The sequence below is a fragment of the Lithobates pipiens genome, unplaced genomic scaffold, assembly GCF_037356315.1.
Source record: "Lithobates pipiens isolate NorthernLeopardFrog02 unplaced genomic scaffold, aLitPip1_a1.2 Scaffold_18, whole genome shotgun sequence".
Taxonomy (NCBI): Eukaryota; Metazoa; Chordata; class Amphibia; order Anura; family Ranidae; genus Lithobates; species Lithobates pipiens.
The window spans coordinates 337,772,386-337,795,757 of record NW_027507758.1 but is presented as its reverse complement, the minus strand read 5'-3'; the positions used below and the strand labels follow the sequence as shown (position 1 = coordinate 337,795,757).

The 23,372-nt window shown below is 42.9% G+C and overlaps 1 protein-coding gene across 1 annotated transcript in view; it reads right to left on the bottom strand.

Moving 5' to 3' along the window:
- Positions 1-23,372, bottom strand: part of TMEM30A (transmembrane protein 30A) — a 38,965-nt gene that overhangs the window by 4,116 nt on the left and 11,477 nt on the right. The window contains exons 2-6 of the mRNA XM_077487373.1: positions 21,534-21,644; positions 18,643-18,750; positions 13,175-13,262; positions 10,402-10,545; positions 8,548-8,754 (exon numbers count right to left, since the gene is read on the bottom strand). Of these exons, the coding sequence (XP_077343499.1) occupies positions 8,548-8,754; positions 10,402-10,545; positions 13,175-13,262; positions 18,643-18,750; positions 21,534-21,644 (658 nt within the window). The remainder of the gene's footprint in view (positions 1-8,547; positions 8,755-10,401; positions 10,546-13,174; positions 13,263-18,642; positions 18,751-21,533; positions 21,645-23,372) is intronic.

Sequence of the window (23,372 nt, the reverse complement as noted above, 5' to 3'; positions counted from 1 at the left end):
ATTAACATAACATTGACACCCCCAGCCGTCCGCATAGGGCAGTGTGAACTGCCGGCGGGAGGTATGCGATGCGGGAAAACGCCGCGGATTCGCGGCGTTCCCGCATCGCAATAGTGTGAACCTAGCCTAAAACACACAAAGTATTTTATTAAATTCTAACCAATATATGTTGACTGTGACCTCTGACCCCAACCTTGACACTAATCCTGTCAAACTTTGCTCTTATATTTCTTTATATTCGATTTTTTTACCCACACGTTGGATTGTTTACTTTTCCACTCCTGCAAGTAACGGAAAATACAAGGCATCTTTCTCTGCAATCAGACGTAGTAAACACAGGGGCAGGCTCAGAGGCTATCACAGCGATCAGGTGATCCGGAACCATGAGTCCCGGGTCCTGATCATTAGCACAATACCCGGGGCTCTTGTTAAGAGCATGGTCTCTGTGCTGGGAGCATGCTGTGCAGCGGCCTCACACCACAAAAGGGAGATGCGCATATATGTGGACCCACGTACCGCCATGAAAGGTTTTATAGTGGCATTGGTGTGCTTTGCAAAGTTTCAGAAAGAGGTGCAGAGGCAGTCAGCTTGGTTGGGTAACAGGATACAAGATCCAGCAGATACAAAGCAAGCTCTCGCAATTGGAGTCTGAGAGCTCTGCAAAGGAGGGCCAACCTTTGTTGGCCTGCAGGTATTTTGCTTTGGGACACATTGTTATGAGTATCAAGCTAGTACGGTAATCAAGAGGTAAGGTAAATCAGAAGGCCTACAAGGCTCGGACATGTGCATATATCCAATTCCAATATGGAGTACACCTGAAACCAGGAGCAGGTGTTGAACTAAACCCACAGTCAGAGAAGATAGTAGGGCAGTCATGCCACATACAACTGTAACTGCTGCTCAGGCCTCCAGATTTCTGGCAGACACAGTGCAATACCTGATCTCATCTGCCACATGCAAAGCCCACAGAGAAAGATTCTGCTAAAGCCTAGTACATATCACTAGTTTTTTTCCTTCAACCCAACAGCTCAGGTTGGAGCCCCTGTACTAACAAGCCAATGTTAGTACAGCAATCTCCCCTGCTGTTCTATGGTGTTCTGAAAGGGGGGCAGCTAAATAAAACAGATTTTCCCCCTAAAGAGCAGCATAATTAGAAGTGGTAAGGTTACGGTCTGACAGAGTACTACTTTAAAGCAATTTATGATTAATAATGCAATCTTGTCTTAAAGCTTTGCAAATAATCTGCCTCACTGCTCCCGTTTAGCACTGTCATGCTATGTGACAATTTATATATACCCTTCTAGTGTTCGTTTTTTTTTGTTTGTTTTTTTAAAAGGAAAGCAGTCATAGCAGATTAGAAAAGCATGTCCCCTACTTCCAGCATTTTTTTTTGTTTTTAGGACAATTGCAGAAAGAACACTTCTTTCACAAAAGAGAGAGAAAGAGTCCTTCTCTGTATCATACTGGCAGGGTACATTCTTTTCTGCTCAGGCTGTGGCTAATTTCTGAAGAAAATAAACAAGACACTGTACATCTTTGTTTGGCAAAGCACTCTTCTTAGCAAATGTAAAATGAAATTGGAATTAAAGGCTATACCTAACCTATCTTAAAAATGCTCCCTCTCCACTCTCAACACCTATTCTGACAAACCAGTTTAACCTCACGCCGATATACGTCGGCAGAAGGGCTCGTACAGGCAAACCAACGTACCTGTATGTTGCCCTTTAAGAGGCGGCACGTGGGTGCGCCAAGCTCCGCGATCATGTCACGGAGAGGAAGAGAGGAAGAATGGGGAGATGCTAATGTAAACAAGCATCTCCCCGTTCTGCCTAGTGACAGTGTTACTGATCTCTGCTCCCTGTGATCGGGAGCAGAGATCAGTGACGTGTCACACGTAGCTACGCCCCCCCCCAGTTAGAATCACTCCCCAGGACATACTTAACCCCTACACTGCCAGTGTCATTTACACAGGAATCGGTGCATATTTGTATAGCACCAATTGCTGAGTAAAATGACAATGGTCCCAAAAATGTGTCAAAAACGTTCGGAGTGTCCTCCATAATGTCGCTGTTCAGATAAAAAATTGCTGATCGCCGCCATTACTAGTAAAGAAAAAGTATTAATAAAAATGCCATAAAACTATCCCCTATTTTGTAAACTTTTGCGCAAACCAATCAATAAACACTTATGCAATTTTTTTTTTTTACAAATGATTTAAATATTTTTGGGGGATGTTTATTATAGCAAAATGTAAAAAATTATGTTTTTTTTTTAATTGATGCTTTTCGTTTATAGCGCAAAAAAAAAAAAAAAAAAAAAAAAAAAAAAACGCAAGGGTGATCAAATGCCCCCAAAAGAAAGCTCTATTTGTGGGGGAAAAAAATAAAATAAAAAAAAAATGATGTTAATTTTGGTTGGGAGCCACGACGCACGATCGCATAATTGTCAATTAAAGCGACGCAGTGCCAAATTGCAAAAAGTGCTCTGGTCTTCGGCCAGCAAAATGGTCCGGGGCTTAAGTAGTTAAATATGTATATACCGTATATACTCGAGTATAGGCCGACCCGAATATAAGCCGAGGCCCCCAATTTACCCCCAAAAAAACTGGCAAACTTATTGACTCGTGTATAAGCCGAGGGTAAGACATGCCTGTCCATCCCTGTGTGTGTGTCCGTCCATCCCTGTGTGTCCGTCCATCCCTGTGTGTCCGTCCATCCCTGTGTGTCCGTCCATCCATCCCTGTGTGTGTGTGTGTCCATCCATCCATCCATCCCTGTGTGTGTGTGTGTCTCCATCCATCCATCCCTGTGTGTGTGTGTCTCCATCCATCCATCCATCCCTGTGTGTGTGTGTATCCATCCGTGTGTGTGTGTGTATCCATCCGTGTGTGTGTGTGTGTGTGTGTGTGTGTGTGTGTGTCCAGCCTACCTGTGTCCCGAGCCTTTGTCCCGAGCCTCCGTCCCGTGCCGAGCCTCCTTGCCTCCGTGCCTCGCCGCCGTGCCTTGCCTCCGTCCCGTCCCGTCCCGTGCCGTGCCTTGCCTTGCCTCCGTCCCGTGCCCTCTTCGTTCGTCGGCGCCTCGGCGGCCATTGTAAAATTCAAAAGCTGCGCCGCCGCCTTCGCCTGTGATAGGCGGAACACTGAATTTCCCAGCAGCCTGTGTTCCGCCTATCACGTACATCGTATCATCCTCGTCCGTAGTACGAGGATGATACGATGTCCGTGATAGGCGGAACACAGGCTGCTGGGAAATTCAGTGTTCCGCCTATCACAGGCGAAGGCGGAGCCGGAGGCGCGGCTTTTGAACTATAGAATGGCCGCTGTCTGTCTGCTCGACACGCTGATCGAGCGGGCAGACAGCGATGACTCGAGTATAAGCCGAGGGGGGCACTTTCAGCCTCAAAAAAGAGGCTGAAAATCTCGGCTTATACTCGAGTATATACGGTACTTACCCATTTTCAAGTTGCTCTGGTCATATGCCGCTTGAAGGACCTTTCTCCCAAATGCCTGATCTTGCACTGAGATAAGGTCCAATCTGTAATGCTTCATAAACGTCGAGTAGCTTGACCAAGTTGCTGCTCGACAAATTTGTTCTGGTGTCGCTCTGCTCAAGAGGTCGATAGTGCCCGTGTAGAGTGAGCCATGGGGGGGAAAAAAAAAAGGACATTCCATTTTCATCACTTTGTAAGCTTCTACAATAGCTTGTTTGATCCACCTTGCAATTGTATTCTTTGAAGCTTGTGACCCCAATTTTTTACCTGCATATAAAACAAATAATGCATTTGATTTTCTAATGCTTTTCGACATCTCCGGATACTGCAAGACACAGGCTCTCACAACCAGTTGGTGAAACTCTACCTCCTTAAGATTAGTGGGGGACCCACAGAATGAAGGTAAAACAATTTCCTGTGTTCTGTGAAACTTTGTCACTACTTTGGGTAAAAACCCAGGGTCCGTGCGCAACACCAGCCTTTCTTCAAAAATTAGCAAAAATGGCTCTTTCACCAAAAGTGCATGAAGCTCGTTAATGCATCTAGCTGTGGAAATAGCCACTAGGAACACTGTTTTGAGCGTAATCCATTTCAAGGAAAGCACTTCTTCCTGTGACTTTTTTACCCATCCCTGTAAAACAATTGACAGGTCCCATTTGGGTAAAATTTTGAAAGGAACAGGTTTAATCCTGGTCAACCCCTTAAAGAACCTGCTAACTAGCGGGTCTGTCGCCAGAGGTTGATCCAAAAAAACAAAAAACAGACAGGGCCGTCACTTGTACTTTTAAAGGTACTAATGGCCAGTCCCTTAGCCGCACCGTCTTGTAAAACCTCCAAGACTGTCAGGATACTTACAGACACCTTTTTAGTGTCTAACCATGAACAAAAAACCTTCCAAAACTTAAGATAAATTGCTTGGGTTACCTTTTTTCTACTAGAAAGGAGTGTTGTAATCACCCTATCCGAGAGCCCCTTAGACTTCAAGATGCTCTCTTCAGACGCCAGGCCGATAACGTCAGGGTCTGTATTTCTGGCAACAGAACTGGACCCTGGGACAGCAGATCCTCCCTCTGGGGCAGCATGAGGGGAGGCTCGTCTGTCAGGCCCAGCAGCATTGAGAACCATGGTCTCTTCGGCAAATACGGAACCACCAGTATTAATGTGGTCCATTCCTGCAGAAATTTCCTCAGGACTAGAGGAATTAGCTTAAATGGGGGAAAGGCGTAGCAAGTGTGAAACGCCCAGTTTTGTGCCAAAGCGTCTATCCCTTTTGCCCCTGCCTCCCTCTCTAGGGAGAAGTATACCGGGACCTGGGTGTTCGCTTTCCTGGTGAACAAGTCCACCTCCGGGAGACCCCATTTCCGCAGCTGAAAACTCTCCCCGTTCAGGGACCATTCTGATTCATACACCCGGTGTCGACTAAGAAAATCCGCCAGGTGGTTGTCCACCCCTTTTAGATGGACCACTGAAACAGACTCTAGGTTTTCCTCGGCCCAATGCATGATCGTGCTTGTTAGCTTAATCAAGGACGGGCCTCTCGTTCCTCCCTGTTTGTTTAGGTAGGAAACCGCCTCCACGCTGTCCGAGAGGACCTGTACATGGTGGTCCCTCAGATCCCTGGCAAACACCCTTAAGGCTTCCCAGATTGCCTGCAACTCTCTCCAATTGGCTGACCTCTGGGACTGCGTCTTCCCCCAGCACTCTTGGGCTACTTTCGACCCCACATGGGCCCCCCAGCCCCAAGCACTGGCATCCATAGTGATGCGGACAGAAACTGGAGGAGACAACCATAGACCCCGTACTAGGTTCTCCTCTCTCCTCCACCACCATAGAGACCTTCTGGTCTTTGAGGATAGATGGATAATCCCGTCCAGGGATTCTTGTGCCCCGTCCCAGCTGCTCAGAATATTGGCCTGAAGGCACCTGAAATGAGCCCTTGCCCAAGGAACCGCAGGGATTGTTGCCACTAATAGGCCCAACCCGGCCATAGCTGAGCGGAGCGAAATTGCCCGGTTGGTCTGTAGAAAGGTTACCGTCTCCTTCACCTTTTCTTTTTCCTCTGTGAGGAAGACTTTCTGTGATACCGAGACTACCAGGAAACCTAGATACTGTATGGCCTGTGTTGGTGTCAAGTGCGACTTTTCTTCATTTATTAACCACCCCAGCCTTTTTAGGCAAGGGATGGCTACCCTCAGATCTCCCTGCAGTTGGAGCTTCGAGGGGGCGAAGAATAAAAGTTTGTCCAAGTATGGTATGACGGCGACCCCTTTCAGTCTCAGGGGAGCCAATGCTTCTGCCAGGACCTTGGTGAATATCCTGGGGGAGGAAGATAGACCGAATGGCAGAGCCCTGAATTGGAAGTATCGGATCTGCCTTCCCCAAAGAATCGCTATCCTCAAATACTTTTGAGAGTTCTCTCCAATGGGGATGTGTAGGTATGCGTCCCTCAGATCGAGGAAGGCCATGAGACAATTTGGAGGGAGTATTGACCTCACTGTAAAAATTGTTTCCATCCGGAATTTTTTGTAAGTTACCCACTTGTTTAGTAACTTTAGGTTCAAAATTAACCGGAATTTGCCTGACTGTTTCTTCACAACAAACACATGCGAGTAGAAACCGTGGCTTATTTCCTGGGGCGGAACTGGCACTAGAACCCTCTGATCTATTAAATTGCCAATTTTCGACAGCAAAGCTGTCGCTTTCTGAGGATCCTTGGGAGGCTTGGTCAGACACATCCTCGTAGGTGGGGTGTGTTTGAACTGTATTTTGTAACCCTCCCTGATGATCCTCAGAATAAAAATATTTGGGGAGGAACTGTGGGAGGTACTGCCCCAGTCTTCCCCCCACAAGAACCAAGTCACTGGGACTTAGTGTTTTTTTTTAGAAGAGGAAAAAAAAGATTGCTTTTCTGTTTTCCTCCCACCCACTGTTTTTTTAGGGGTTGACTCCTTAGAGGTCTGTCCCTGTGACTGTCCATGCCTTTGGGGACAAAAAAAAAAGCGTTTACCTGTAGTCTTTTTGGGTTTAACAGGAAAGGCCTTCTTGTCTGCAGTACGGTCCAGGACCTTCTCAAGATCCTGCCCGAACAAGAGGTCTCCCTCAAAGGGAATGCCACATAACCCACTTTTGAGGCTGAGTCTCCTGACCAAGACTTCAACCAAAGTGCCCTGCGAGATGCGTTTACGAGGGCAGTGGTCCTAGCTGACAATTTGACCGACTCCGCAGAGGCATCTGCCATATAACCTGCTGCTTTATGTAGCATAGGAAGGGAATCCAGGATTTCCTTTCTGGAGGTTCCCCCTTCCAAATGACTTTGCAATTGTTCCAGCCAGACCTCCAAATTGCGAGCCACTATTGTTGTGGCCATTGCAGGTTTTAAATTAGTCATGGTTACTTCCCATTACCTCTTCAGCAGCACCTCCATCCTTTTATCCATGGGTCCCTTAAGGACACCCATGTCCTCAAAAGGTGAGGTCTGTTGATTTTGCACATTGCAAAAAAGCTGCGTCTACCTTAGGTGCTTTGTTCCAGACGCAAGTGTGGTCCTCACTGAAGGGGAATCTCTACTTCATACTTTTAGGAAAAAATAGCTTTTCTCTGGCTCCTCCCACTCTCTTGTTTGAATCTACCAGTGTGCTATGAACCGGAAAAACCCTGACTGAATCTTCCTTTAGGGTTTGATACATCCGGTCATGTAAGGACAGGGAGACTGGCTCTTCTTTAATTTCGAGCGTCTCATAAATCACCCCCAGTAAGGCATCTACCTCCTCGAGTGAGAGCCTGTATCTGGGAGAGCTTGTCCCTTGAGCAGGAATATCTATGGATGATGCCGTCTCACTTAGGCCATCCAGTGAATTGAATTCCTCTTCACCTGATTCGTCACCTTCCTCTGGGGTGGAAACAGGGGGGACTGCGGCTGGTTTTGGGGTCTCAAGGTTCACTAGCATTGTCTTGATGGATTGCATTTCTTTCTGTACCCCAGAAGTCAAATCCTTACAAGCCCCAGTAGCTTCCTTATAGACCAATTTGTCTATGCACGGTTTACAGAGAGGCTTAAACCATCCTTCTTTTAATTTATTCATACAAGAAGGACATCTCTTCTTCCCCCCCTGACCTCTCTGGTTCTTTGGGCAGAGCCTAAGATAAGAGAAGAAGGAAGGGAAAAACAGACAAGCCAACATCAGCGAAACCTTTAGCAAAAATAGGATGCCTTCACCAAACACCTATGTGCACCCCACCAACCGCTAACAGGATTCGCAAGACACTTTAGTCCAGATCCTGTTTGAGAGAGGGAGGGAGGGAGGAAAAACAGACCTGAACCATTTCATAATGCCTTTGCATTGATTAGTCCATCACTCCCCCCCCTCTCTCCCAGCCCTGTAGGTACAAGACACCTCTCTGTTTGCCTACCTGAGCTGGTTCGGCTCCACTGCCACTCTCTACTGCATCCATATCCGATGGGAATCTTGCCTGACCGCCTGGAGGCTTTTCCCTTCGTTTGTGATGCAGCACGATCGTTATGTGGTAGAGGCTTTTTAAAATAGCCGCCAAGGTTCCGGTCGTCCACACTCGCTGCGCGACCCGGAAGTGGATTGCCGGAAGTCCTCTGTTCTCCTCCTGCGTTCCACAGGCCGGAACTCGATGCCTGTGCCCGCCCCCCGTCTGACTTAAGGAGAACGCCGGTTCGTAGCTGCTGTCAACCCGACCGGAGGACCTCAGATGTCTGCTACCAAAAACATGTACACAGAACTCCTTACCCGTCTCTTATGGGCACTCCCACCGTCGGGGGAAGGAGAGCTCCTGATCCAGCCTCCTCCACCGGTGGAGGAAACACAAAGACTGAAGGGGAAGGGACGGAGACCGCCCTTTTAAAGATCTGGATTGCGTTTCCTGCCTCCGGAGGTGGAGCCTATCTCTCTAGTGCTGTCCAGGACAGACGACTAGAGAAATTCCACTTTAAGAGCTGGTTGCTAAATCCCTGCTTTCAATTTTCCAGCAAGTACTGTATATACTGTGAGTTATGAAAGTGAGAAAGCAGCCATATATTAAAAAGGATACTGTAATTAATTAAAAGAGAGTAATTTCCAGGTTTCAATGCTACTTGTGAAGAATCAGTCTTTTCTATGAGACCATAAAGCTTTCTGAATGTTGGTAATGCTGCAGTACGCATCCATACAATAAAATCTTCATTGATGAATCCATTGTTGTCCGGATCAGAACTTAACTCATACACTGGTATCTGCCAATTAATTGGCTTAGTTGTATCTTCGTAAAAGAAAGAAGAAAAAAAAAAAATCTCAATTAGCAACAACATACGAAGCTAGCATAAATAAGCATTTGTCAAGATACAAATAATTACATGTAAAGGAAATAAGCCATGACATTTCCAAGATCACATGTACCAGAGAACATAAAACAAAGTTTACAAACAGTGCAGGTTTAGACTGTGTTAAGACTTCCTTTCCAGTGTTCTTCCAGTGGATGACAAATGAGTTGGTGCTATAGGAGCAATTAGCATTAAAGTGAAACTTTACCTATAACAGCTAGATAAAAAATAATGTTCTTCAGCAAGGAACATACATTCCACATTAATAATTATGCCATCAAATGAGTGTGCTGTAAATTGTCTCCAGCATTGTTCACATTTCTTCTTCCTGGAAGTCGCCATTTTGCTGAATCTTAGAACCCCTGAACAGCAGCAAATTTTTAGGCTGCAGATAAACCGCTACAAAATAAGGCACAGTGCCAAGAAAATAAAGCAACTGAGCATGTGCAGAGCAGGGTGATGCAGTGTATTATTGGATTTTAAACACTATAGTCACTTACAGTACACTTAAAGAGATAGTAAACTGCATTTTTTTTCTTTTTATAAACCCTGCAAGACAATGGCATAATGTGCTATTATGCATCGCAATTGTAATTAAAGTTACACTTTAAAGTTTAGTGTTTTTATGGCAATGTTATTATTTCAATGTTTAAAGTGGTTGTAAACCCTCCCATATAGCTAGTGAAGTGAACAGCCTCAGATGATACACAGATATTAAACAAATCCTCCAACATAGGTTTTACTTGTATATCTGCTGTCTTTTCCCCTCCAAATCTTTCTTCATTTGTCAGAAGAACAGAGGAGAGGGCAGAGAGATTGCTGTAACAGCTGGTTAGAGGAAAGGCACCCCCTCCCTTTCACATAGCAGAACAACTGTGTTATGAATAGACAATCTCTGTTCTGCATTCTCCCTACCAACAACAAATTTATCTCATGTGTCGGAAAACTTCTCAGAGCTGCTGCTAACAGAGGAACGAAGCACCAGAGAGAAACGACACTTGTGCCCCGTACACAGGATAAGACTTTCCGACAACAAAGGAAGGAAGGAAGCGTGACATGTTGGGTATCAATTTACTCGGCATACCATTATCTTTCACAATATAAAAAAAATTGGGCTAATTTTACTGTTGTCTTATTTTTTTATTCAAAAAAAAGTGATTTTTTTCCAAAAAAAAGTGTGCTTGTAAGACCGCTGCGCACATACGGTGTGAAAAAAAGTATTTCAATGACCGCCATTTTATTCTCTAGGGTGTTAAGAAAAAAAAAAAAACAATATAAAATGTTTGGGGGTTCTAAGTAATTTTCTAGCAAAAAAAAAAAACTGTTTTAAACATGTAAACACCAAATCCGAAAAAGAGGCCTGGTCCTTAAGTGGTTAAGTAATATTCATTTTTGATTGAACAGTGGTATCTAGAACGAAAGACCTAATGTATAAATGTATGTTTACAGTTAGGCCAACAGTCTGAATTGAAAGTAGGGCTGTAAACATTTTTGGTATGTTTAGTATGGTAGACCGTTTCCTTTCAGTGGAGATGATGCCTGTTAAAATAAGCAAAAAACAAAACAAAAAAACAAACCGATTTTACCTTTAAAGATATAACTGAGGTCTGATGAATTTCCCACTGGGTTTTTGAATTTTACATTTTTATCAGTCCACCAAGCAATCCCTTTCTTGGTCAATTGAATAGGCTCCTCTACTCCATCTGTGATCCGATATAAGCGAAGAGTATCTAGAGTGAAAAGGTTATCACAAGTTATCAATGATGATAGAGCAGCACCACAAAATTAGCTACAAGCAGATCACCCTTTTAGTGGTAGTAAGTGACCAAGGAAGAGGTCTGTAACAAGCGCCTAAGCAGCATTTTTCCAAAACCCCACATTGTGCCTAATTTTCAGTAAATGGTCCCAATAGTAAAACTTCTGCAGGAAACCAACATCCATGGCTACACTCAAACATGAGATGGCAGCCAGGGTTTTTATGGCAAGAAATGCTTCCTTCTGCCCGTTAGCAGTAATATATACTGAGCCACACATGCGCAGCTCAAAGTACATTACGGCACCTACTCTGTGCTGTGGTGACATGGCTCCCATGCACACGTGTGGGAGTGACATCCTTGTGGCCTGGCCATTCAAGTGGTTGAACAGGGCAAACCTGGAAGGAGGACTGAATGAAGATGGAAGTGTTCCGGCACTACCAGCACAGTGCTGGAGGGCTTCCTATGACAGGCAAGTCTGTTACGATTTGCTAGTATGGAGCGTATACTAGCACATTATGGCATAAATGGTCAAATAGGTGGAAATGGCACCGAAAAGTGTCTGGGGGAAAAGATAAAATTACTCCACACCTCCTAGGTCAATAAATATGAAACTCTCTAAAAATGTGCCCATCCCTTTAAAATGTCACAAGTCATATAAAAATGATTTCATAGAATAAATGTGCAAGTAAATTCATATTAAAAATGAATAGGCTAAATGTGCAAATGAAATCCCCACCAATACTACAGTGTGCATAAAACTGCAAGGAATAAAGTGTCAAAGTGCTGCAGTGCTTATGAAATCATCAACTATAATTAAAGTGCACCTTGCCAAAAAATGATGCATCATAAATACCACATATATACAAGTTCATAAGAATTTCATGAAAGTTTAATAAATATATTATATTTATATTATTAAATTATAATTAATATGTATTGTACGATGAGTGACTGGGTTCTCACTCCCCAGATACTCTAGCCCCACCAAGGGGCTATAAGCCTTCCAACAGGTTACCGTGTAACCTCCTCAGTATGAAGCATGCATCTTTTCTTCACGGCCACAACAAAGAATATGCTCATACAAGGGGCAGGACATAGGCAAATCCGTATATATAAAAAGTGTTTACTAAAAATCTATTTGCTATGCGCCTATAGGTGAAAAACAAAAAACAAACAATACAAAGCCTTGAAGTCAATATGTCTGAAATGGCAGACATTCCCTGGGACACACACGCCACCCCATATTGATTTTCAAGATTTTTTTTTTTTTTTTTAACAAATAGATTTTAAACTATTTTTATATACGGAATTACAATTTTAGATTTGCCTATGTCCCTCTGCCCCTTGCATGTGTATTCTTGGTGGTGGCTGTGGAAAGGAGATGCATACTGAAGAGGTTATTCAGTATCTATTGGAAGGCTTATAGCTCCCTGTGGGTCGATAGTATCTGGTGGGTGAGGATCCAGAATAGGAGCACATGTGGATGCATAGTCTGAAAAGTGTGGATATTAAGAGCACTGGTTACTCATTATACAATACATACGAATTGTGAACGTTCATGAAATACTTATGTGGGCTTTATGATACATATTTGTTTGGCACGATGCACTTTAAAATAATATTCATGTATGATTTGAATGATTGCATAAGCACTGCAGCACTTTATTCCTTGTACTTTTATGTATACTGTAGTATTGATGGGGATTTATTTTGGAATTTTTTATATGAATTTACTTGCACATTTAATCTATGAAATAATTTTTATATTAATTATGACACTTAAAAAGGGACATACATTTTTTGAGAGTTTAATATTCATTGACTCAGTGCAGGCAAGTTCCTCCAATCCAAACTTGCTGATCTATGCCTTTATTGAACTTGCTTCGTGCACGGATGCACAGTCATGTTGGAACAGGAAAGGGCCATCCAAATTGTTCCCACAATTTTGGGGCATGAAATTGTCCAAAATGTCTTGGTATGCTGCTGCCTTAAGAAGATCCCTTCACTGGAACCATGGGGCCAAGTCCAACCCCCCCCCCCCAGGTCCATAAAGACATGGATGAGCAAGTTTGGGGTGGAGGAACTTCACTGGCCTGCACAGAGTCCTGACCTCAACCCAATAGAACACCTTTGGGTTGAATTAGAGTGCAGACTGCGAGTCAGGCCTTCTCATCCACATCAGTGCCTGACCTCACAAATGCGCTTCTGGAAGGATGGTGAAACATTCACATAGACACACTCCTAAACCTTGTGGACAGCCTTTCCAGAAGAGCTGAAGCTGTTATAGCTGCACAGGGTGGCCAACTTAATTTTGAACCCTACAAACTAAGACAGGGATGCCATTAACGTTCATGTGCGTATAAAGGCAGGGGCCCCAATACTTTTGGTAATATTAGTGCACTTCCAGTTTAACCGCATAACATTCTTCCTGCTATATTTGTTGGTGTTTTTGGGCCTGGGAGCCATAAAAAAAAAAAAAAATTGTGGCTCTCATTTTCTCATTGTTTTATCTTGTTATAATTCATTAAGTGACAAGAAACATTCAGAAATTTCTTTGGTTCTGCTACTTCTCTTGAAATGCAGCACGAAAAAGACGACTTACCATTAAACATACTGTTTGCGATAGCACCACAAGGAGCAATAGGCTTATTGTCACTGGTACGATAAGGATCACATTCTTTGCTTGGATTCTACAGTGTTTAAAATGCATGTAGTTAATTGAAGGCATTTATCAGGTTTGAGATATTAAACAAAAAAAGCAAAATGTTCACTTTCCTCGACAGTAAAATTCTGAATTTCCCCTGGGGGGGGAGCAAAACAGGCTGACATTTTGATTTACAATGCCCAGTCATAAAGAAAAACTAAACCCTCTTATTTTTTACAGCCAAGGAAGCTGCAATCTTAGGTTGGCAATACATTATACAATTTTCTTGTACAGAGGGGACGGAAATAATTATTTGATCACCTGCAAATTAAGTTGGCCCACTTACAATGAATGGTCTATAAACTTTAGGAGTATTTTAAATGATAGAGACAGAATATCAACCAAAAATCCATAAAACACACAATACAAATGTTTGATCCCCAAGCAAAGCATGACTTAGTACTTGGTGGAGAAACCATTATTGGCAAGCACAGAGGTAAGACGTTGCTAGTAGTTGGTTACCAGGTTTGCACACAGCTCAGGAGGGATTTTGGTTCACTCTTCTTTAAATCCTTAAGAATTTGGCTTAGTTGTTCCCTCCATAAATGTTCTAAAGAATATAGGTATGGAGACTGGCTAGACCACTTCATGACCTTATTGTGCTTCTTCTCGAGTCACTCTGTTGCCTTGGCAGTATGTTTTGGGTCATTGTCATGCTGAAAGACCCATCTTCAGTGTTCTGGCTGAGGAAAGAAGGTGCTCATCCAAGATTTTACAATACATGGCCCCGTCCATTGGCCCCTCAATGCGGCAAAGTCAGCCTGTACTTTTAGCAGAGAAACAGCCCCAAAGCATCATGTTTCCACCTCCGTGCACAACTGTAGGAACAGTGTTCTTGGGGTCAGTCAGCATTCTTCTTCCGCCAAACACAGAGTGGAGTTAATGCCAAAGAGCTCAATTTTTGTCTCATATGACCACAGCACTTTCTCTCAATTCTTCTCTGAATCATTTTAGGGGGGGGACCTTACGGCTGCTGCAGGATTTCAATCCATGGCAGCGTATTGTGTTACCAATGGTTTGTATGGCAACTGTGGTTCCAACTGCCTTGAAATTATTCAAAAGCTTCCCCCGGGTTGTTTCACGGCTGATACCTCACCTTTCTCATGAGCATCCTTACCCCATGAAGCAAAATCTTGCATGGAGCTCTGGACTGAGGGTGATTGATGGTTATTTTGTATTTCTTCCATTTGCAAATGTTTGCACCAACAGTTGTCCCCTTCTCACCAAGCTTCTTGTAGCCAATTGCAGCCTTGTACAGGTCTACAATCTTGCCCCTGATAGCTCTTCGGTCTTACCCACGACGGTGAGGTATGAATGGAATAAAGATTCTGTGGACAGGTGTCTTTTAAACACATAATGAGTTGTTGTTAGGAGCACCTTTCTAAGTTTACAGGACTAATGGGTGTACCACATGAGCACATACTGTAGCCAGAATTATTGTTGGTTGGTAGGGGATCAAATACTTATTTTACTCACTGAACTGCAACTAATTAAAATCAATTGCATCATTTTTTCCCCCCAAATGTTTGGTTCATATTCTGTCTCTATCATTTAAAATACACCTATGACAACAATTATAGACCCTTCATGTCTTTGTAAGTGGGCAAACTCACAAAATCTCATGGGGTCAAATAATTTTCCCCATTGTACAATTTTTCTTTAGGATTTACCAAAACCATATAATATGGGGGTCAAACCTAAACACTTTCAGTTTGTATGCAATCAGGCAGGCCCTTGGACTACTTAATGTTGAAAAGGAAAATTGTAAAATGTGTGGCTAGCATTAACCTCTGTTTGATGTGATGAGCTGTGACAACAGCCATTTGATAGCTTGACAGTTTGATTAAGAGCCAACAAACGTCTAAGCACAAAATAACTCTTGAACAGTTATTTAAAGCATACAAGCTTATTATGAAATACTTACCTTAGAGCGAGGCGTCAGCATCTCACTCGGTCCACGCCGAGGGAGCTGACATGTTCCCTCGGCGCGTCTTCCGGGTATTGCGGCTCCGGCGCGGTGAGTGGCCACACCCGTGATTTTGTCACTCCTGCGCATGCAGGTGGGAGTTTTCTTCCCGGCAAGGTTCGGTGTCTGCCATATTTTCAGCAGAGAATCCCCAGCGCGCATGCGCCGCTGAAGTCAGCGGCTCATTGCGAGGGGAATATCTCCTAAACCGTACAGGTTTAGGAGATATTATTTTTACCTACAGGTAAGATTTATTATAGGCTTACCTGTAGGTTAAAGTACAAAATTTAAACATACAACTGCTTTAAGGCATATCTTTAATGTAACGGTGTTAGCAAATGGATAAATCAGTCGGTTTTCTGCTTTCAAAGCCCTCTTCTCATACGTTACAAAGAACAGTTTCCGCACAACAAAGTAAAGCATCAGAAATCAGCAAGGTCACCAAGTACACATGGAAATGGCGAAGTCACAGAAAGCGAAACCCATACAACAAAAGCTGGGCTGTATATTGATCATAAAATATTAAAATCATTAACCACACTCTTTAAAATTTAAACACACTATGGAAAACAACTGCAAACATACATTGTAACAACATCACAGGGTCAGTTATAATTAAGTATGCCGCTTCTTAACCAACAAACTGAATTTTTAAACTGAAATAAAAAACACAGAAGTGCGAGTGACCTTAGAAGAAGAAAAAAAAAAAAAAAAAAGTGATTCAAGTCTCCCCCCCCCTTCTTTTACCTTTTGTCTGGGTATGCAAACATGTATACTTTAAAGCGGAGGTCCACCCTAAAGTGGACCTTCCGCTCATCGGAACCCTCCCCCCCTCCGGCGCCACAATTGGCACCTTTCAGGGGGGAGGGGGGTGCAGATTCCTGTACAGTACAGGTATCTGCACCCACTTCCGAGATAGCTCTCTGCGGAAAGGGGCGTATATTACGCCCCTTTCCGCAAGTGCCCCGCTGCCTGCTGGGAAAACACACAGATCCCAGAGGCAGCGGGGACCGTCCTTATTGCGCAGCGCGGCTCGCGCATGCGCAGTAGGGAACCGGGAAATGAAGCCGAAAGGCTCCATTTCCTGATTCCCATACCCAAGATGGCGGCGGCAGCACCCGAGAGACGATCTACAGATCGGCTTCGGGTGCCGACATCGCGGGTGCGCTGGACAGGTAAGTGTCACTATTTTAAAAGTCAGCAGCTGCAGTATTTGTAGCTGCTGGCTTTAAAAAAAAAAAAAAAAAAAAAAAAAAACAACACGCGGAGTCCCGGCGGACTCCCGCTTTAACCACTTCAACTGCCCGCCCACAATGTACTGAAGATGGGCAGCTGGTGTAGGCAAAGTGACGCATCCATCCGACGCTGACTACTTTCGGGTACGCACATGTGCACCCCCCGGTCAGCACACCCTGTGATTGTACACAGTGGGAGCCTGTCAGCAAGTCCCGACCTGCTGTGTACAATCACAGCCCAGAGCTCTGTGTTGACAATTAACACAGAGAGAACAATCTCTGTTTCTTATCCCTGCAAAACAGGAAATAAACAGATCTAGTAGTAAAAAGCAGCACGCATTACACATAGTTAGGCACACATTTATCCGCTTGATTGCCCCTAGATGTTAACCCCTTCCCAGCCAGTTCATTAGTACAGTGAAAAAATATATATATTCGCTGTCAGCGCGAGGAGAAAAAAAATAAAAAAAATAAATAAAAGAGAGTCGATCACGGCCAGCCCTGCCAGTGCCCACCTGCCCCCTGCTTTGCCACATCAATAAAAAAATGTGTCCCCCCTGTCAGTGCCACCCAGCAGTGCCCACAGTGCCACCCAGCAATGCCCACAATCTGCCTCAACAAAGGTGCTGCACCCCAGTGCCACATATCCGTGCCCAGCAGTGCCACCCATCCGTGCCGCCTTATCTGTGCCCATTAGTGCCGCCTTAACTATGCCTATCAGTGCAGCCTATCAGTGCCGCATCATCAGCGCACTTCAATGAAGGAGAAAAATGACCCGTTTGCAAAATTTTATAACAAACTATTAAACATGATTTTTATTTTTTTTTTGCATCTTTTTTTGTTTGTTTAGCAAAAAATAAAACTCTCAGCTGTAATTAAATACCACCAAAAGAAAGCTCTATTTGTGGGAAAAAAATGATAAAAATTTCATTTGGGTACAGTGTTGTATGCCCGCGCAATTGTCATTCAAAATGCATCAGCGCTGAAAGCTGAAAATTGGTCTGGGACTGAGGGGGGTTTAAGTGCCCAGTAAGCAAGTGGTTAAAGAGAGATGAGAAAAAAACACTACAGATAGATGTGCCCTGCTCAAATTTCATAAATGAGGTTTACATCCACTAAAGTCCATCCAAATATATTACTCCATCGATCATAACTCTCTCCATACAGCACTGTTGTCCAAGGGTGTCTGTTGCTCCTCCACAGATAGAGGAACCACCCTGGGACAGGAAGTGTTAAAACCACCTGGATCTACAAATAAAAGCTGTAGTACATTCCATTTTTCAGAGCCCTTTCACACTGTGCTGCCTAGGACATCAGCGGTGAAGAGGCACCATTTTTTAGCGCCACTTTATCGTCGTTTTAGTGGTGCTATTCGGCCGCTAGCGGGGCGGTTTTAACCCTCCGCTAGCGCCCGAAAAGGGGGTAAATCTGCCCGCAAAACACCTACACATTGGCATTTTGCCAGTGGTATAGCAACGCTGTCCGATTGATTTCAATGGGGAGGAGCGGTGAGTTCACTGCTCCAAAGCAGCTGCTGGCAGGACTTTATCTGATGTCCTGCCAGCGCACTGCTCCAGTGTGAATAGAGCAGCTGTTTTAGGGCAGTTTGCAGGCGCCATTTTTAACACTATAGTGCCTGCAAAACACCCCCCAGTGTGGAAGGGGTCTTAGATATGATTTAAAGCGGGATTCCCCCCTAAAGTGGAACCTCCGCTGATCGGATCCCTCCCCCCTTCCGGTGTCACAATTGGCACCTTTCAGAGGGGAGGGGGGTGGAGATACCTGTCAAAGACAGGTATTTACACCCACTTCCGGGCATAAACTCCCGTGGGAGTCTACGCCATTTCCTGCCCTGCCGCGCTGTCTGCTGGGACACACACGGGTCCCAGTGACAGCGCAGAGATTTCCTATTGCGTGGCGCGGCTCGCGCATGCGCAGTAGGGAACCGGGAAGTGAAGCCGATTCGCTTCACTTCCTGATTCCCTCACCTAGAATGGTGGCGACAGCAGCCGAGAGATCGATCGGCCTCGGCATCGCTGGAACCCGGGACAGGTGAGTGTCCATTTATTAAAAGTCAGCAGCTGTAGTATTTATAGCTGCTGGCTTTTAATATTTTTTTTTTTGGGTGGAATCCCTCTTTAACTTACAAAATAGGTACAACTTACCGTCAGGGAGTTTTTGTCTCCATTCAACTGACTGTCATCCCTTGACTTAACATACCGGCGGTGGTTCTGGTAGAAGTTAGACAGTCCATAATACATGAACACATTGCTCTGAAAAAAAAAAAAAAGAAAATTGCAAATAGTGATAATAATGAAACTATATAAGATATATAAAAGGTTGTCCAAGTATCAGATCAAGTGCAACAGGGAAATTGTGTCCACTGGCATTTCTCACCTAGACAACACTTCATTTTGATAAAAACGCTCAGGAACCCAAATGTTATACTTTGTTAGTAAAACCATGAAAATTAGAGTCAAATGTGGCCAACAGCTAGAGATTACTGAGAGTGCACTTGAATATATGGTTCTTGCAGGTTTAGAAGTTACATTAAACAATGACTACCATATTAGCACAGAAAACCTTTTCATATCACTCTTAACACATACATGAGGACCAGCGACACCCCATATGCTACAATGACTTATTAGAGAGGAGACTGGATACAGTTAGTAGTCCGTTAGCCTATGCTTACATCTCTACTGGATACACAAATGCATCCAGAGACCTTATTACTTGGGGAGTAGTCTGCCCATGCTGTAAAAGCTCACCCAGCAGCTTGTTGAGGCGAGCAGCTTTGTTGCTGGCAGCTTCAAAGTACACAGCATAGCAAAGCTATTCCTGATGAAAGCTCCCATCAAGGTTCAGGTTAATGCAGCCATATGCACATATTGTTTTTGTCCTTTAAATCAAAGTAAACAATATGAAAAAAAAAAAGACAAAAAAGAAGTGAAAAGTATAAAAGTCATTAAAGTAGTATTAAACCAAAAAGAAACATTATGTTGCAGCTTGCCAATTTTTAGAGGTATTGGCTGTATTCATTTTCTTTATTTATTCTATCCTCATCTGGTGATCTAACCAGCAAGTCTGTTTATCAAAAGAACAAGCACTCCAGCACAATGTATCAGTTACAGAGATGAGACAAACCATTTACCACTGACACGGGTGCATAAAAATGACCAGTTTATATTATATCAAAAGGAAAACTGCTTATAAATTAGTTACTACAGTTTGGTTTGAATTTGCTGCTGTATTAAAATGTTCTAGTACATTTAACACCCCCACCCCCCCTCTCCAGACTGACAATGCTGCTGTCCAAAAGGTGCCTCCTGTGTGCCTTCATCAAGAGTGTAGGCACCCTAATTCAGGAGATATGTTATTGGCAAGATCACCAGGTGACAACAGAGAGAAAAAACAAAGACAACAAAACAAAAAGCACACATAACATATGATAATTGGTAAGCTGTAAAATATAAAAATGTATGGTTTTGGGTTTATTACAGTTTTAAAAAGGAGAAGTATATTTTTGGCTGTACTCCTCCTATGGATCACAGGAGAGCAGTTCATTCTGCACTCCTGTGACCCATTTTCAGCCATCAGCGTGCTAAAGCCCAATGACGGCTGATGTCACATTGCCACATGGTCAGGATCCACCCAGATGCCCGGACTGGCAGCAGGCTCAGCCTCTCTCCACCCCCTCCACAGCCCAACGCTCCAGTGAGCGCTGCAGGGGCAGAGAGCAGGTGACTGACAGTCACCATTCTGTGCAGGCTGGAGACTGAGGGCTGAGCTATCAGCTTCATGTGATTGCTCATTTCTCGGTCTCAGAGAAGGCGGGGAACAGATGCAGCATTGGATTGATGCTGAATGAATGAAAATATTTGTAAATCGCACAACGCGAACTGAATCGCCTCAAGGCGTTTGCTGCATCCACCTAGCTGAGTGTGTGCATATATAATTTTTTTTTAAATGAATCCCATACTTCTCTTTTAAGTCAATACCAGTCATACAGATTATGTACAAAAACTGTAGTGACGTACAGAGGCTGCCATTGCTTAAATTCGCTTTCTGAATATACCAGTTTGCCTGGTTAACATGCTGAACCAATGAGTTCAGTGTTTTATCAAGTCAAAAGACTCAAAACAAATACACAGATCAAGAGTTCAACTTCTGTCCTTCATGGTCAGTATACTTGGTTCAGGTCAATGTTCCGAAGGAGCCAGACAACTAGCATGGTCAACAAGAAGTAAAAAAATTATAGTTTCTTGTTCTCACAGCATGGGTTTCCTTTAAAAATAAACATTTATTATAGGTAGCGCATCTTAAAAATCCTCGGTAACTAGACAAATTAAAAGAAACCTGTACAAAAAATAAATAAAATGGTAGAGAAAAAAAAAATCTTTTTTTTAATATATATATATATATATATATATATATATATATATATATATATATATATATATATATATATATATATATATATATATATATATATATATATATATATATATATATATATACACACACACACACACACACACACACACACATATACATATATACATACACACACAGCCATTGATGACTTATTGAGAGGACTGTTTGCCCCACTGGATTCATTACTTTCTGAATCACTGCATATTTTTCTTTTTTTTTTCTTTTTTTTTTTTTACAGGTCAGTGACTCAATGTATTGAAGTTAGAAAAAGCTGGGCAACGTGTATTTTTGTAAGAAGGTTCAGCAAGGTGGCCTGTGTATTTCCTTTCAGCTTTTTTGTTTTAGTCTGAAGGTGAGTGTTATTACTAAAAAGAAACTCACTGGTCAGTACTTCTGTAGTTATTTAGCTTCCAAGTTAAAACCAGATTAACAACTGTTTTTCAGAACAGGCCTTACATTCTAAGCATTTGACGGAGGGTAGAATAAGCCTGAATTGTGAGTGTTGCAGACCAGGGGTCAAGAGCAGACTATAAACTGTGACATGAGAACTTTTAACATTAGAAAGATCAAAAACGGATATAATAATATTTAATATGAGCAACAATAATAACGCAGTTACCTCGAATGCAGTTTCCAGAGTAAAATTCATAGTACAATTGCATGACTTGTTCCATGAAATATTAACACATCTGTGGCAATCGCTATTAGAATCTATCCCGGTGTAGTCAATCTGTTAAAAAAAAAGAATTAGATGTTAAAATAGTTGACATTAGCACAAAGTTGACAGTTTATGAAACCTCTTTCAGAAACGATGATATAATAGCTTACAACAGAAAAGAAAACATACAAAATTTGAAGATATATGAAAAAATAAAGGAGACAAAGTTGGATTTACTAAAAGAGTTGAAAATCTTCAAATTGTAACCGGGTTCCCCTTGAATACTCCAGTCACATGCAGAAATAAACAGGGATTTGCTTTTCATGTAAAGATTCACATAATTTACAGTCAAGATTATCAACTTCTTCAGTAAATCAGCTGCATAGTATAAAGCTCCATTCACATTAGCAAGTCTCCAAAGTGACAATTTCCTGTGTGACACTGGAGCAATTTTGATCCGACTTAACATTCTTTGGATCCAAGTTGCACCAAAGTAGTGCAGGCACCTTTTCAAAGTCACTGACTAGATCACACCAACTGGAACGGGAAATTGAACGGGTGATAGTGAAAAGAATTGGGTATAATTTGTCATGCAACTCTGATGTCCAAAGTTGCCTGATAAATTGCAAGTGTGAATGGAGAGTGAAAGAGCAATTATTGGTAAGCAAATAATCACATTCTTTTAAAAGTATTGTATTTGGATCCCTCAGTCTTAAAATAACAGGGAGGTGAAGCCTCCATGAAGATGTAATATCCCACCCCATTGCATTTAGCTGCTTAGTGGTTATAGAGGAGGGAGCGAGGGAAGTATTTACCACTGTGTATACTCCCACGTGTGACTCTTTAATCACATCAGAACAAATAGTGAGGAAATGCTCAGAGTAGAAAATACACTGAAAACGGAGTATGTGAACTAGCTGCCAACATTGCTCTGCAAAATTTCCAACTGCAGTGGAGACAGACAAGGGGAGGGATAGAGAACAGCAGAATCGCAGGATCAACCAGGGCTGGGCGATCCCCCACCCCCCAAAAAACTAAAAATAAAATAGGTGATTTTTTAATTAAAAAAAAAACTAAAAATAAAACTCAATTTACAATTAGAAATCAATTTTAACTGCTAGGAACTGTTAATAATCCTGCCTGAAACTGTGATTTATGTTAAGGCTTCGGCCTAGCCCCCGAAGGCCAGGATCACGGGCGGCTGACTGACAGTTCAACTTCTCCCCACACGTGGTCACACACCAGAGAGGTTAGGGGACACAGGAGGGTCGTGTGAGGGCAATAGGAGGATCACACCGGTGGGGAGTTCAGAGCCTCAGACACAGTGCACATGTCTGCTCCCAGTGTCAAGTGCCATTCTGGACACGCCCCCTGCTAAGGAAACTGAACGGGAAAAAAAAAAACAAAAAACTAAAAATTGATTTCCGTCAAATCGGAATTGATTTGAACTCAACCAGATTCAAGATTAAAAATATTTTTTTTCCCCAGCCCTGGGATCAACCATTTTTTTTTTTTTGCAGAATACAGGATGCCACCATCTCACAAAATAAATGTTTTTAGCATACTTCTGCAAATATCTTCTCTCACCTGCCCATCCCCATGCTAACAATCATGTCTGCTGGTGTAAGTAGAGTCAGCAGGTTCAAAGTCATGCTGATCATTTTTTTTTAGACAGACAGGGAAGCATGCTTACATTGCCAAATACACAGATGACTATTCACACCCTAGCATCATACTTCTGTCATTCTATTATGAGTGAAAAATAATAGCCACGTCCAAAAAATGTCAATCAACTGTTCT